Here is a 15,649-nt window from a genome sequence, read left to right on the forward strand (position 1 = left end):
ACGGGGTTTCATCATATTGGCTAGGCTGGTCTCGAACTCCTGACCTCGTGATCCACCCACCTCGGACTCCCAAAGTGCTGGGATTACAAGCGTGAGCCACTGCGCCCAGCCCAGTTCTATCATTCTTAATTGGGAGCAACAGCTTTTTAAATAGTATCTTTTCCACTAAGGGGAAAACCCTCCCTCACGGGGAGTTTTAGCTCACTTTAGCTTAATTTAGTCAATCCACTCTAACTTCCATTCCCATGATGCATCAATCCTTCCCCCAAAACTCTTCTTCCTGGAAAAAACAGTAAATAACCTAAGCAACTCAGTAGGATACAACGAGTTGGAGTGAAAATCCTAAACACTGATCGATCACGCCTCGCCTCCTGTGACCCTGTGAGCGCAAGGGCTGAGAAGGGTGGTAGTCTGGTTCCTCGACTACATACCAAAGCCATAGAAAAGACTACAACTACCAGGATGCCCCTCTCCCCGCCCCGCCCCGCTCCTCCTCGCTCCCCTTCCTCCAGCTAGAAAGCGTGTACCACCGAGAAGACGACGCAACATGGCTCCCGGAGGTGGAAGAAAGAGGCTTCACCCCTTCTGAAGCTGGAGGAAGAGCGGCCGGAGAGGAGAAAAGAGAGAAGTGACTAGAACCCATCCTCGCTTTTATCCTCCCAGCCTCTCCCAAGTCCAGTCTGCCTCTCCCCTTCTCTGCACCCAAATCCAATTTGTGGTTTCCTCCCCTCCCCGCCCTCATTCCCTCGCTTCCTCACCCCTCCCCTCGGGAATCCTTTTCCCGTCCCCCCTTCGCCCCCCGCGGAGTGCGCACGCGCCCGCCCCCAGCTTCGCGCCCATATCTTCGCCTAGCCTGCTCGCGCAGCTGCTATCTCATCTGCCCACCGACGAAGCATGGGTGTCCAGGGCTTCCAAGAGTTCCTGGAGAAGCGCTGTCCCGGGGCCGTGGTGCCCGTGGACCTCCTCAAACTCGCGCGCACGGTCTCGCGCCAGCAGCAGCAACAGCAGCAGCAGCAGCAGCACCTGCACCGCCAGCTGCCACCGACGGCAGCCCTGGCACCCGGGGCTCCACGCGCCGCCAGGGGCTCCGCGCCTCTGCAGCCGCCGCTCCCGCCTGCCTTGGGTGCCTACTCCGGGGGCGCGGGGCCGACTCGGCACCAGCACCCCGCTCACCACTTCCACCACCACGGCCAGGCGCAGCCAGGGCTGCACCCTCCGCTGCCGCCGCCGCCCCCTCCGCTGCCCGGGGCCCGGGTGCTGGTGGACGCCGGCTCGGCGCTGCCGCGGCTTTATGGCGGCTACCAGACGGATTGGGTGTGTGGCGGCCAATGGAACGCCATGCTGGGCTACTTGTCAGCGCTGTGCCAGGCTTGTGCCTATCCTGGCGGCGACGGCCTGGAGCTCGTGGTCATGTTCCCCGGGGGCCTGGGCAAGGACCGGCTGGCCGAGTGGGGCCGTCGGTGCCAGGCCGAGCGGCAGACAGCGCAACTGATCGTGGGACACGTGGGCAACAAGGGCACCCCTCCACCGCGGGCCTGGTTCCTGCCACCGGCCTGCCTGAGCCACTGCGTGAGGCTAGCACTCATCCGCTTCCGGGTCAAGGTGAGGGAGGGGCCGGATCCTAAATAACACGCCCCACACCTATTCCCTCCCAACTAAACACCTAACCACCTACCCACTTACCCGCTATCCTGCCTCCCGTCTACCCGTACCCACCCGCCCAGCAGCTAACCTACCTGCCTAACTACCCTCTACCATTTTATCCATTTACCTCCCCCTTCATGCCACCCCCTACGGATTCACTCACCTACATGGCCATATCTCTACTCATATCATCCCAGTAGCTCGCCTTAGCTTCCCTTAACCAATTGGCCTACCTCTAGGTTTGAGCAGAATCTAGGCGTAATTTTTTTTGTAGCCTCACCTTTCTCCTGCTGTTTTCTGCCTCAAGCTGAAATGTCTTTACCCTGCTTTTTCCCTGTTGACATCTCTCCCCTGTATCTCTTTCCAGCCTAGCAGCAAATCACTTAAGCAGGTGTGCACTGAACACCTTTCTTTCGTATTGTTTCCATCTTCACCCACTGCTGTTTTTTAACCCATCTGTCCATTCAGCCTTTTTCATTTCAACATGCGTCTTCTTCCTCCTGCCTTAGCCTAAACACATAAACAAAAACCCACTGATTCAGTCACTGTTCAACAAGTATTAATGCACTGAGTGTAAGGGTTTTAAAGTTATGTGAGACACTGGTCATACCCTGGGAAAGTCAGATGTATACACATGAAACATTTAATTGTATCAATGTGTATGTGATTATGCCTTATGGTCCAGACAGTAAGTACAGTTCCTGTTTTCTGTATTTGGGGGTGGTGGGATATCTTTGGACTAAAGTGGCCAGGGGAGGCTTCCCTGAAGAAGTCGGACCTCACCTGTGTCTTCAAAGATGGATTGGATTTGAATGAGTCACAAACTTGGGAGGAGGTTGCTTTAAGTGGGAGGAAGAAAATGAGCAGAAGCAAAAAGGAATATCAAGTGTGCAAAGCCCCATAGGCAGTCAAGTCCAATCTGCATGTAGTTGGGTCACTGCATATGGGGCCTGGGGAACAGCTTGGCAGCATCCCCAGTTCTTGGCACCACTGCTGTTGCTCTGTTGCTTTCCCATACTCTTAGGTTTCAAGTTCCTACGTGTAGAGAATAGCAAGGCTTGAGAAGTAAAGGAGGTGAGCAGGAAGAAGAAAAAGAAAAGTAGTACAGGGTTGGGTAGAATGAAACCGCAAACCTATTTCCCCAACCAGGGTTCTTGGGTGTTGTCCTTACAGTTAGACAGAACAGGGGATTGTGGGAATCAGTAAAGAAGTGGTGTCGGCTGGAGTGATGAAAGAAATTTTAGCTCAGAGACTAAAAGACTAGAGAAGCTTGCAGTGGTTATAGAGCTTGTGGCTGGAGTCCAGTCATGCTAGTCTCGTTTTCAGCATCAAATCTGCCTAGAGTGGCTAGATTATAGTTGTTTTAATTTAAACAAATCCAATTGTGAGCTATCTCAAACATATAAGGTAAAAAGAAAAGAAAAATAGACCCTTTTGCTTGCTCTTCTGACTGAACATTTTAAGGTAGATTCTTTGTTCATGGCTCTTCTTTCCACTCTGTTTTCACAGCTGCCACCCAGGCTTTTAAGGACTTTTTACCTCATTGTTGTTGTTAACTTGGTTGCTGGCGATAGTGACCACATTGATGGAATATTTACTATGTGTCAGGTACTATGTGCTTCTTTAAAAAAATTAACTCATTTGATCCTCACAATAACCTATGAAGCAGTATTATCCGTTTTCCAAATGAGGAAACTGAGGCATGGGCTTAGGAGCTTGCCCAAAGTCACCCAGAGATAAGTGGCAGGACTGAGATTTGTGGCTATGTGGTTTTCCTCCAGAGCTCATACTCTAAACGACAGTGCTGCTCTAAAATGAATCATTCTAAAGTGCCACTCTGATTAGATCATTTCCACACTCAGCCAAACTCTTCCTTGGCTCCTGGGTAAAGATGGTTCAGGTCATTCAGTTATTCTTTTATTGAGTGCTTGCTGTAGGCTAAGTACTAGTTGCTTGCTGAAGACAGAGGTAAATAAGGGTATCCTGTCCTCAAGGAGGACAAGGTTTAGTGAAAGAAGAGATAATAAATTGCAGGTATGATGGGCTAATTGCAAATGATGAAAAATGTGTCCCCTTGGGGGCATGGTTAATTCTGAGCAAGGGAGTGAAAGTTGGGGAAGGCTTCACCGATTGGTGCTAAGCCACGAAGAGGGCTGAAGATAGTTCAGATAGTGGACAAGGGTGTGGATACCCAAATAGCCAGTTGTGAGCTCCGAATAGATTTTGATTGGAGGTTGGCGGGAGGGTTGAACACTGAGTATGGGTTTGCGGTTTCCAAAGTTTATTGTTTATATACTCCATCAGGCAAGATCTTTTGAGAAGCAGCCCTTAGTATATTTTTTACATACTTCGCCACACAGTCTCATTTTTAAAATCCTAGCAGTTAATAAAAAAGATGGATTGAATAGATAGATATGTGATAAATATGGTATAGTAAAAATGGTAGAATCTCAGTCATGGGTATTCAGATGTTCACTGTAAAATTATTTCAATTTGCCATATGTTTGAAGTTTTTCATGATAAAATGTTGGGGGAAAATTCCCAGCAGTCCTCTTCAGTCCTTAGAACCACCCTTGAGGAATATATAAATCTTACTTCCTGTGCTAGATTATAAACAGACTCTGATCTTTTCGTATTTTCCATAATGTCCTCAGTACTTTGAGTGCAGGGTACATTGTTTTTTTTTCCATAATCAATAGGTCAATGATCCTAAGAGAATGATTGTAGGAATGACTTTTTAAAAGAGGATAGTGTGGCTCTTGATATAATGGATTTAAGACCACCTCCAGAATTGCATATCTAAAGTGTCTATCGATGTTATCAATGAGTGAACTTCTCTCCTGGTTCTGGTCAGTGAGTTTTTTGTTGTTGTTGGAGTGATGAAGAACTCCCTGGATTATGTCATAGACTGGAAAGGTATTGATTAATAACAGATTGTGGTTTCCCTTTTCAGAGGAGTGTTCTACTGTGTTGAAGGTGGGAATTTTTCACTTGAATGATCTGCATGCCTAGTATTTTTTTTGACTGAATGTCAGTGTCTCAGAACAAAACCCACTACTGTATCTCTCTCCTCTTTGGTTTCTGTTCTTCAGGCTAGACCACAAGATGGGCCTTTATTCCCAGTCTCATTTTCATTTGTGATACAGAAAGTAGAGGTAGAAGGATGAAATAATAGATAAGTTGCTGGGTTGTCTGTTTAGCTTTAGACAACTTTGGACTTAACCATGAAAAGATCCAGTGTATATTGTTGGGATGAATTTTATCATTTGGCTGGTTTCATTATATGCTCTTCAAACCTTTGTAAATGATAATCGGTAGAAGGAAAATTAAGTAAACCCACAAATTGCTTCCTGATTGCTTCCTAAGGGTCTCAGAAACAGAGCAACCTAAAGCAGTTTTAGATTGTGATTCAAGAGATGATTTAGGGTAATTAAGGGAATGAATGCTTTGTTTTAATGGTTACTGTGTAATTAGAAAAAAACGATCATCACATCAAACCCTCCATTTCACAGCTGTACCTTTTTAGAATGGGTATGATTACATAAAATGAGTTGATTTAAAGAAAGATATTAAGTTGTGGTACTTGGATATGGCAGAAATCATGTTGGTGGCATATGAATAACTAGACTTTGAGAACAGATACTATTTTGTGCTTTGGCTCTCTAGAATACGGTAAAGCAATGGCTGCTATGCTTCCTGATTGTTTAGTTACCCTTAGTCGTAGACATTCTGAAAAGTCAATGACTTTTCCAGATGCTCTAATGGTTGGAAAATAATCAAAATAGTAATTACTTCTTAGGCAACAAGCTGTATATTAAATGCTTTTAAAATATCTCATTTATTTCCTGGGATAGAGTTGCAAGAAAAAAAAAATCTCGTTTAGGCTGGGCGTGGTGGGTCACGCCTGTAATCCCAGCACTTTGGGAGGCTGAGGCGGGTGGATCACTAGGTCAGGAGTTTGAGAGCAGCCTGACCAACGTGGGGAAACCCCCGTCTCTACTAAAAATACAAAAATTAGCTGGGTGTGTTGGCATGCGCCTGTAATCCCAGCTACTCAGGAGGCTAAGGCAGGAGAATCGCTTGAACCTGGGAGGTGGAGGTTGCAGTGAGCCGAGATCGCCCCACTGCACTCCAGCTGGGAGACAGAGGGAGACTCCATCTGGAAAAAAAAAAAAGTCTCGTTTAATCCTCAAGAGCTGGTAAGGTGCATGGTAATCTCCCCATTTTACGGTTGAGTAACTGAGATACCAAGAGGTAAAATAATTTTTCTTTGTTGTAAGTACTAGTGAGTGGTGGATAAACATTCTTGTTCTAGGTTTATATTGCTCAAAGCTTCCACAATCCCACCATCCTGTTTCCTTCGTTTTGTACATTCTTGGGTAAGATTGTACACTCTTATTGGCTAGATACTATGCATAAATACATACATAACATTGAAGAAAAACAATCATAAGTAGATTTTTTTAAGCACTTAGTTTGTGCCGGCATTGCTAAATGTACAATAACTGCCAATACAAGGCAAATGTGTAAGCTAAGTGCCAAGTGAGTCATACCGTGTTGTTATAGGAATTCAAAAGTAGCAAACCCTGTCCTTTCTACAGTTTGAGTCTCTGCCTCTCTGGTTTCTTTCACTTATAGCATGCACAAATAATCTTTGAAAAACAAAAACTTCCCCTTTATTTTCTAATTCCTTCAAGCCATTATCTTTATCTCCTTTCTTCCCTATTCACCATTCTTGAAAATGAAGATTGTATTAATTCCCATTTCCTAGCCTAGTGCCACTTTATATCTGATGTCACCACTCTGAAGCTGCTGCGTGCGTCTCCATTCTTAGCCTTTCTAGGTCCTCTTTAAGATAATTAATATCATCAAACTATCCTATTCTTGAACTATCCTCCTTGGATTTCATAATCCAACTCACTTCTGATTCTCCTTGTAACCCTCCAGTGCTTTCTTGTCTTTTCCTTATTCCTCCTCTGCCTGCTTCTTTAAATGTTGGTGCCCTTGAGGCTTCTGTCCTAGTCATATTCTTCTACTTTTGTTTCCTGAGCAATCTCATCCATCGTTGTGGCTTTAAGTACTAATTAAATTCTGATGATTCCTATTGCTCTCTCTCTACCCTTCACCTCGTGAAATTTCAGCACATCTTTTCAGCTCTCTATTACTTGACATCTTTTAGGTCACTTAAACTAAAATATACCCAAAATGGAACTCATTATGTTTCCCCAAAACTTGTTCTACTTCTGGTATTCTCTTTTTCTATGAATGGTGTCTTTCATCAGATTCAAACCAGAAGCCGTGGAGTCCTCAATTCTTCACTGTCCTGTCACTTGCCAATTTACTTGGTCATCGGATCCTTTGAGCTCTACGTCAGAAATGTCTCCTGAGTCCAGCTACTTCTGTCTGTTTCCACCCCGACTGCTTTAGTTCAGGCTGCCAAAATTTCTTATCTGAACCAAGAAGACAGTGTCAACTTGTTCCTTTACCATAACACTCTCTGGACTCCATCTGCCATATTGCTGCCAGAGACACCATTCTGAAAACAAAAGTTGACACTGTTATATGCCCAAAGATGTATTTGCCTATCCTACCAAGTCCAAACTTCTCAGCATGGCAGATGGTGCCCTTCACAATCTGATGCCAAACGCTCTTCAGACTTACACCTGGTGCTAACCTCTGCCCACCCCTGTTCCAGCCGTTCTGTATTTTCTTAGTTTTCTAGACATACCGTGTCCTGTCTCATAGTATTTTTCTTGTGTTTATCTTGACCTTTGCATAGCAAATTCCTCCTTATTCCTGCTCAAAAGTTATCACTATAGAATCTTTCCTAGCCAGCGTAAATGATGCCTTCCCTTTACTACCAGAGTACTCTGTTCTTACCGCTCTCATATTTTTTTCTCTTTCATAGTATTTTCACATCACATAATTCTCTTTTAAATGAGTTCCAAAAGGGCAGAGATTTGCTCTAGGACTTGACGTGCATAAAATGATGTTTGCTGAGAGAGAGAGATTGGTTGATTTGCCTTTACGGGTCAGATAAGGAAGAATTTAGAATCAGTGCTATACAATGTTATGTGTTAATTCCATCTAAATGAACTCAGATTGCAAACTGAATTGCCAAACTCCTGTTACCTAGAAGTTTTGTAGCTGCTTAACAATGCATTGATAGAATATATTCCCCTTTGATGGTAGTAATAATAGCTACCACATGGACTAGGTACCTCACCTATATTCATCATGTTATTTAATCCTCACAACCACCCATCAGGAGAGGTATTAATCTCTATTTTTTCCTCTACTCCTATGACAGATTAAATGTCTTTTTTTTTTTTTGAGACAGAGTATTGCTTTGTAGCCCAATCTGTAGTACAGTGGCGTGATCAGCTCACTACAACCTCCACCTCCTGGGTTCAAGCGATTCTCCTGCCTCAGCCTCCTGAGTAGCTGGGACTACTGAGGTGCACACCACCATGCCCAGCTAATTTTTGTATTTTTGTTAGAGACTGGGTTTCACCATGTTGGCCAGGCTGGTCTCGAACTCCTGACCTCAGGTGATCTTCTCGCCTCAGCCTCCCAAAGTGCTGGGATTACAGGCGTGAGCCACCACGCCTGGACTAAATCTCTATTTTTTTATAGCAAAAAAAAAAAACAAAAAAACAAAAAACAGGCTTAGTGTAGTCACTGGCGGCCCCAGGTTGCACTGCTATAACGTGGTTGGACCCAGATTTGGACCTAAAGATATTTGACACCAAAATCCTTCATCTTCAACATATCTCGAAACAGTATAGTTGCATTTTTATTGTTACATTTTAATAACTTTTTCCAGAACACTTTTTCTTATATTTCATTTGTGTAGCATAATGGCTGACAACACAGGCCTCGGAGCCATACTGCCTGGGTTTAGATCCCTATTCTTCTAAGTACTCGTTATGGAAGCTTAGGCAAGTTACTCGCTTTGTGCCTCAGTTTAACAGTAATACCTACGTCACAAATTTTGTTTTGAGTGTTAAGTGATTTAACATAAGTAATACGCTTAGAACGTTATATGGCATGTAGTAAATACCATATAGCTGCCAGCTACTGTTATATTGACTAAAATATCTTGTAGCAGGGCATGGTGGAGCACGCCTGTAGTCCCAGCTACTCGGGAGGCTGAGGCAAGAGGATTGCTTGAGCCTGGGAGGTTGAGGTTGCAGTGAGCCGAGATTGCACTACTGTACTGCAGCCTGGGCGACAGAGTAAGACCCTACAAAAGAAATTATAAAATATCCCGTGTGCCTAGTAGGTTGGACATTGATCATCTCATGTTAAGCTTAGCATGGCATGCCATGGCATGCCTTCATGATCTGCCTACCATTATCTAGCCTCATTTCACCCCATTTTTCTTATCAGGACAATGCTTTTCAGTTCAATTAACATTTTTGAGCATCTGCTCTCTGCCAGATACTGTACTAAGTACTACGAACAGCGGAATTCATTTACTCAGCCAATATTTATTGGACTCCTACTGTGTGCCAGGCAAAGTTCAAGATTGTGAGGATACAGCAGTGAATAAAACAGATTTCTGACCTCATGAAACTTATATTCTAATGGAGAAGATAGACAACAAACAAGATAAATGGGGAAATATGTTTTGTGACATAGGAAATGCTGTGGAGAAAATGAAGTAGGGAAATGAGATAAGGAGTGTTGAAGTCAGGGGTACAAAACATGGAACTCTACCCTTCCAGGATCTCTAGTAAAGTCCCCAGGATCATTTCTCTGGCCCTTATCATTAGGCCCAAGTACATAACCAATAGAAGTGGCAGAAAGTAGGATTTGCATACCAGAAACAAAACCCTTGCCCATTCATCTGTATTACATGAGGAAATTACAAAGGTTATGGCAAAGATGGCAACCTGGCAGCCCATAGGCCAGATGTGGCTCATGAATCTATTTTTGCATTGGCCCTCACATTTTTTTCCTTTTCTTTTTGAAAGAACTTCATTTATTTTCATTGATCAATAGTGTTCACCAGGATCTGAAATCAAATAATGCACTTGGACTGAATATTAAGGCATCATCTGGTTGAATGAATTGAATGATTATCATTTCCTGCTGTCATTTAACTTGCATTATATGAGTACACTTCTTTTTTAACAAGTTTGAATTTGTTGCCAACTTTTAAAAATTGTGAAATGTTGCAAAAAAGTCTCTTTCCAACTACTCCTGAAATATCAGATCCTCTGGCAATACTGGTTGACCCCTTTTGGTGAACCACATGGTCTTCATTTATTGGTCTCTACAGCACCAAGTGTCTCCCTGCCACAGTGATGACGTGCCACTTGTCACTTATGGTAGATACCTTCTACATTGGCTCCCAATGATTCCCACCTCCTGGTATTCACACCCTTTTGTAATCTCCTCTCGCCTCTCTGTTTGTGGGCTGGACCTAGTGACTTGCTTCTGATGGGCGGACTACAAGAAAAGTGATGGGATGTCACTTCCAAGATAAGGTTATAAAAAACGGTGACTTCCATCTTGTTTGCACTCTCTCTCTCTTTCTCTTTGGCTCTTCTTGCTTGATCACTCTGATGAAGCAAGCTGCCATGTTGTGAGCTGCCCTATGGAGAGGCCCACAGGACAAGAAACTGAGGGAATCTTCCAACCAACACTCAGTGAGGAACTGAGGCCCTCAGTCCAACTACAGCCCACAAGGAACTGAATTGCTGCCAACAACCACGTACGTGAGTGAGCTTGGAAGCAGATCCTTCCCCAGGCGAGCCTTGAGATGACTGCAGCCCTGGCTGGCACCTTGATTGAAGCCTGTAAGAGACTTTGAACCAGAGGACCCAGCTAAGCCATGCCTGCAGATACTATGAGATAATAAATGTTGTTTTAAGCCACTAAGTTTGGGGGCTAATTTGTTACACAGAAATAGATAACTGAAACATCATTGATTGTTGTGCTTGTTCTTTTTAAATAACATTTTTGATGAACGTGAAATATTTCTCATACCCACATCTGTGCAAAGTGAAAATAATCTTTTTTATGAAAGACGTTCACATATTTAAAGAATAGGAGAGAGCCTGTTTCTATGTGGAATTGATGAATTTTCATATACATCTAAATAAAATGTCTGTTGAAAGACTGCAATTTAAGATACCATTTAAAAGTAAACCATGGTAAGAAATATCAGTATATGGCCAGGCATGGTGGCTAACGCCTATAATCCCAACACCTTGGGAGGCCGAGGCGAGTGGATCACCTGAGGTTGGGAGTTCGAGACCAGCCTGACCAACATGGAGAAACCCTGTCTCTACTAAAAATACAAAATTAGCCACGCGTTGTGGCGCATACCTATATTCCAACTACTCGGGAGGCTGAGGCAGGAGAATCACTTGAACCCAGGAGGTGGAGGCTGTGGTGAGCTGAGATCACTCCAGCCTGGGCAACAAGAGTGAAATTCTGTCTTAAAAAACAAAAGGAAAGAAATACCAGTATACAAAAATGATGAGTGCTGAAATGAAAAGAACTTTAAAATGTACTTGGAATTTCAACAGGCTATATTTCTGGATACAGATAAAATAAGCGATGCCACAAAAGGCAATTATGTATTAAATGAAATAATTGCCAGTGCTTGAAAGCCTTTTTATGCAGTAGTTTTATAAAAGTGTTGAGTACAGCAGAAATTGTTATAAACAAGCATTTGCACAGGTAGGAAATACTTTTGCTCAGGATGTCAAATATCGATGGCTTAAACGTTCTTGGGACAGATTTAGTCAAAAAGGTAAATTATTTTCAGAGATTTAGATAGCTTGTTACAGCATTTAAAAACTCCATCCACTTAGCTATACATTTAGCTGTATACCTAGCCAGTGGTTCTCAAAGTATGATCCTGGACCAACAGCACTGTACTACCTGGAAACATGTTGGAAATACACATTCTGAGGCCCCTACCCCATCAGACCTACAGAATCGGAAACTGGAGGGAAACGTAGGGGAGCTTGTGGATCCATTTCAACAAGCCCTCCAGCTGATTCTGATACATGTTAAAGTTTGAGAGCCACTGCACTTAGGCATGATTCATGTGTTAAGAATTTGATGTAACCTAACTCTTGGACTCATCACAGGTACATCTGGAAATACCTGGATTTTGTGTGATGGAAAAAGTCTTGAGATTTTTAATATCAATTGGTCAAAATTAGTAAGTATGACTACAGATTGTGCTTCTGCAATAGTATTAAAAACTATCGGACCCAAGAAATTTGAAGCAGAAACTTTCCAGGGACCTAAACTTAAAGCCATTTCTGCTAAAAAATTTAAAAAGCATCAGTCAGATCAGGAACTAGTAATTAACATTGTGGTTTGCACCACAATTGAATACTTTGCTTGGTGAATTATTAAGTGCATGTTATAGAAATCTGCCCTATTACATGGAGGTTGATTGGCTTAGTTGAGGCATGGTACTCAAGATACTGAAAAAAATGACTTGGCATCCAAAGGGCATTCACCACACCCGCAAAGATTGAAATAAAATATTTGGCTTGTTTGGTTGATTTTACAACTCATCTAGACACTATGAATGAAAACAGTGTTGTTCAGAAATACCTTCACAAATGTATGGTTGTGCTTGCTTCCTAGCAAAGGCATAATTTTATTCCTTTGGGAAACTCATTTGGCAAGAGATAAACTGGCTGACTTTCCTTTGCTGAAATTGGTTTCCAAGAATTGAAAGTGATGGCCTGAATTACATTCCCACAGTTGTGGAGTTGTCTGTTGAATTCCAGAAAAGGTTCTCTGACATTTGGTGAAAATGAACTAATATTGTTCAATTAGCCTTTCTCAGTGTTTAGCGTATGAAAGAAGAACTGCAATGGAGATTCTGAATTACTGTGCCTTGGTACTGAAAATGAAGCATGATGTCATCGAAATGCTGAATTCTACAAATATCTTGGAAGTAGTTACCGAAATATAAAAAATACTATGCCAAACGTCTGTGTTTGGAAATGCCTACATTTCTAAATAGCTGTTTTCATTATGAAATAGGATCACATTAGTCACTTGAAGTAAAAGCATTCAAGGCTCAATTCTGTACTGCATGTTGTAACACAAAAATACGAGACCTAACATTGACCTCTTGGCACGTAAATGTGTCAGGCCTCCAGTTACAAGTCAAAGGAGAATAAACTACAAAAAAAGTGTAATGATAAATTTTGTAATTTTTCACTTATGTTTTTAATTTGAAATGTAAACTCCAGTATTTTGCATGTATATATTAACACCCATAGCTTAAATAAAAATTACGTATCTGTGTGTGTGTGTTTTATTTTTAAACACAAGGTCTTGCTCTGTTGTCCAGGTTGGAGTGCAGTGGTGTGAACATGGCTAACTATAACCTTGAACTCCTAGACTCAAACAATCCTTCCACCTCAGCCTCCCCAGTAGCTAGGACTATTGGCATGTGCTACCACATCCAGCTAACTTTTTAAGTTTTGTTTGTTTGTTTGTTTGTTTGTTTGTTTTAGAGACAGGGTCTTGCTGAGTTACTCAGGCTAATTTCAAAATCCTGGCCTCTCAAGCAATCCTCCTGCCTCAGCCTCGTGAAGTGCTGGGATCACCCAACATGCCTCGCCAAAAATTACATTTCTGGAAGTTAATTTTTATTTACTCAGCCCCTTCATTCATGTTAGCTGCCCATCCCTGTAAGCATTTACAGCCCCTATTCCGAGGACTCTTAGAAATTTCTTGTGATCATTGTCTTTGCGTTTCATGTCCTCCTTTCTGAGGTAACCCAGAGACTCCCTTGGATTCTCGCTCTCTTACTCCTGAGGATACTCTTTTTTTTTTTTTTTTTTTTTTTTTGAAACGGGGTTTCGCTCTTGTTACCCAGGCTGGAGTGCAATGGCGCGACCTCGGCTCACCGCAACCTCTGCCTCTTCGGTTCAGGCAATTCTCCTGCCTCAGCCTTCTGAGTAGCTGGGACTACAGGCACGCGCCACCATGCCCAGCTAATTTTTTGTATTTTTAGTAGAGACGGGGTTTCACCATGTTGACCAGGATGGTCTCGATCTCTTGACCTCGTGATTCACCCGCCTCGGCCTCCCAAAGTGCTGGGATTATAGCAGGAGCCAAGGCGCCCGGCCGAGGATACTTTTCATGTGACCTCTGACTTTTCAATCGTGTAGATTCACTTTGGGCTGAACAAGTGCCTATTTTGGTGTCTACTTGTATCAAATTTTTATTTCTGAGGAGCTTCAGACAATAGTGCATACCACAAACTTCATCTCTGCAGAACAGACTTTCATAACTACTTTTTCAGAGTCTGTGCCAGATATTTTATCATAAATTCTAGGTCTTAGACTTGGGTAGGAATTAGCTAAATCCATTTTACAGATGAAGAAGCTAAGTGACTTGCCCATTACTTGTCCCAACAAACTCTGACCATAGGTTCACTGGATGCCAAAGCTCCTGCTGTGTACACTGATAACAAATACCAAAGTACAGTTTCCAGCCTGTAGTTGACACAACAGGTTGTTCTTAAATGTAATGGAAAGTTTCATCTGCAGAAATCGGCTGGCTTCTGGCAGCCAAAGAGTAAGAATACTAAAATTGGGCCAGGCGCAGTAGCTCACACCTGTAATCCTAGCACTTTGGGAGGCCGAGGTGGATGGATCACCTGAGGTCAGGAGTTCGAGAGCAGCTTGGCCAATATGGTGAAACCCTCTCTCTACTAGAAATGCAAAAATTAGCCAGGCGTGGTGGTGGGCGCCTGTAATCCCAGCTACTAGGGAGGCTGAGGCAGGACAATTGCTTGAACCCGGGAGGCAGAGGTTGCAGTGAGCCGAGACTACACCATTATACTACAGCCTGGGTAACAAGCAACACTCCATTTCAGAACAAAAAAGAACAAGTACTAAAATTGGGTACTCAACAAAATTAGTACCTTAATAGTGTATACTGAATGCTGGATCAGTATTCCACTACTTCTAGCTTGACTGCCGTATTCCGTGGCAAAGACTACCATGTATGTGCGTGTAAATAATTGAAATTCCTACAGTTGAGAGGGAAGACCACTTTATCAGTGTTTCCTGGAATTCGCTGGGGTTCCTGATAGCTGCTATTTTTTTATATATATATTATTCTTTAGCTTTGTGATTATTCAGTCTGGTCTCTTATGGTTGGTTGTTGAACTCCACAATGTAGTGATGCATATTTGCATCAACAGTAGTTTCAGTCTGTACTTATTTAGTAGTTAGACTTCAAGGTACATGGCCTTCCAGTTGAAAGTCATTCATACTTCTGTTGCTGAACCAGACTTAACGCATAATCCATCCCACCCTCTTATCTTCTTATAAGGTGATGCTTCCTTGTTATCTCTGATTTCTTTTTGCCTTGGTGAGAACAGGTAGAGAGGATAGTCCACAGAACTCTGCCCACGTCAGTCACTAGTTTGGTGTATTTAACATGGTAGAGGGACTTGAGGGAATATGGGAAAAGCTGGAGGAAGTCAAGTACTACAGAGGTCAGAAAGCAGTATTGCCTCTAGTTTGAAGTTACTTTAACAAGCATTTATTATCCTCTTTTTACAGTCCAGGCAGAGTGCTGACATAATTCTGCCTGCCACTAATGGGCTTACAATCTAGTTACTTTTTTATGCCCTTGTGTTTATTGTATGACTTGCGAGTTGATCTCAGGTTACTTTATGCCTGGTTTTCCAGTTCCCTTTATTTGATAAACAATGTACTTCATGGAAAGAGCATTATTAATTTTTTTTTTTTTAGAGACAGGGTCTCACTCTTGCTCAGATTGTGTGCAGTGCATGATCTTGGCTCACTACAGCCTCAACCTCCTGGGCTCAAACGATCCTCCCACCTCAGCCTCCTGAGTAGCTGAGACCACAGACGTGCCATCATCCCTGGCTAATTTTTTAGACAATGTTTGGTAAGATGGTATCTCACTGTGTTGCCCAGGCTGGAATCCTTGGCTCAGGCGATCCTCCTGCCTCTGCCTCTGCCTGTGCTTC

General features: G+C 43.0%; 1 protein-coding gene across 4 annotated transcripts in view; it reads left to right on the forward strand.

The window, feature by feature from the left end:
* Positions 1-532: 532 nt before the first annotated feature.
* FAM120C (family with sequence similarity 120 member C) overlaps positions 533-15,649 on the forward strand; it is a 100,493-nt gene continuing 85,376 nt past the window's right edge. Inside the window, exons 1-2 of one of the 4 annotated variants that reach the window (XM_064364325.1) lie at positions 533-628; positions 853-1,602. In XM_064364325.1, the coding sequence (XP_064220395.1) occupies positions 895-1,602 (708 nt within the window). In that variant the 5' untranslated portion in view covers positions 533-628; positions 853-894. Of the gene's footprint in view, positions 1,603-1,633; positions 3,253-10,223; positions 12,933-15,649 lie in introns of those variants that run through there. The other 3 variants (XM_064364327.1, XM_064364324.1, XM_064364326.1) reach the window with 3 other exon arrangements.

Source organism: Aotus nancymaae, unplaced genomic scaffold (genome assembly GCF_030222135.1).
Source record: "Aotus nancymaae isolate 86718 unplaced genomic scaffold, 86718_ANA_hifiasm-v0.15.2.pri h1tg000058l, whole genome shotgun sequence".
In the NCBI taxonomy this organism is placed as follows: Eukaryota; Metazoa; Chordata; class Mammalia; order Primates; family Aotidae; genus Aotus; species Aotus nancymaae.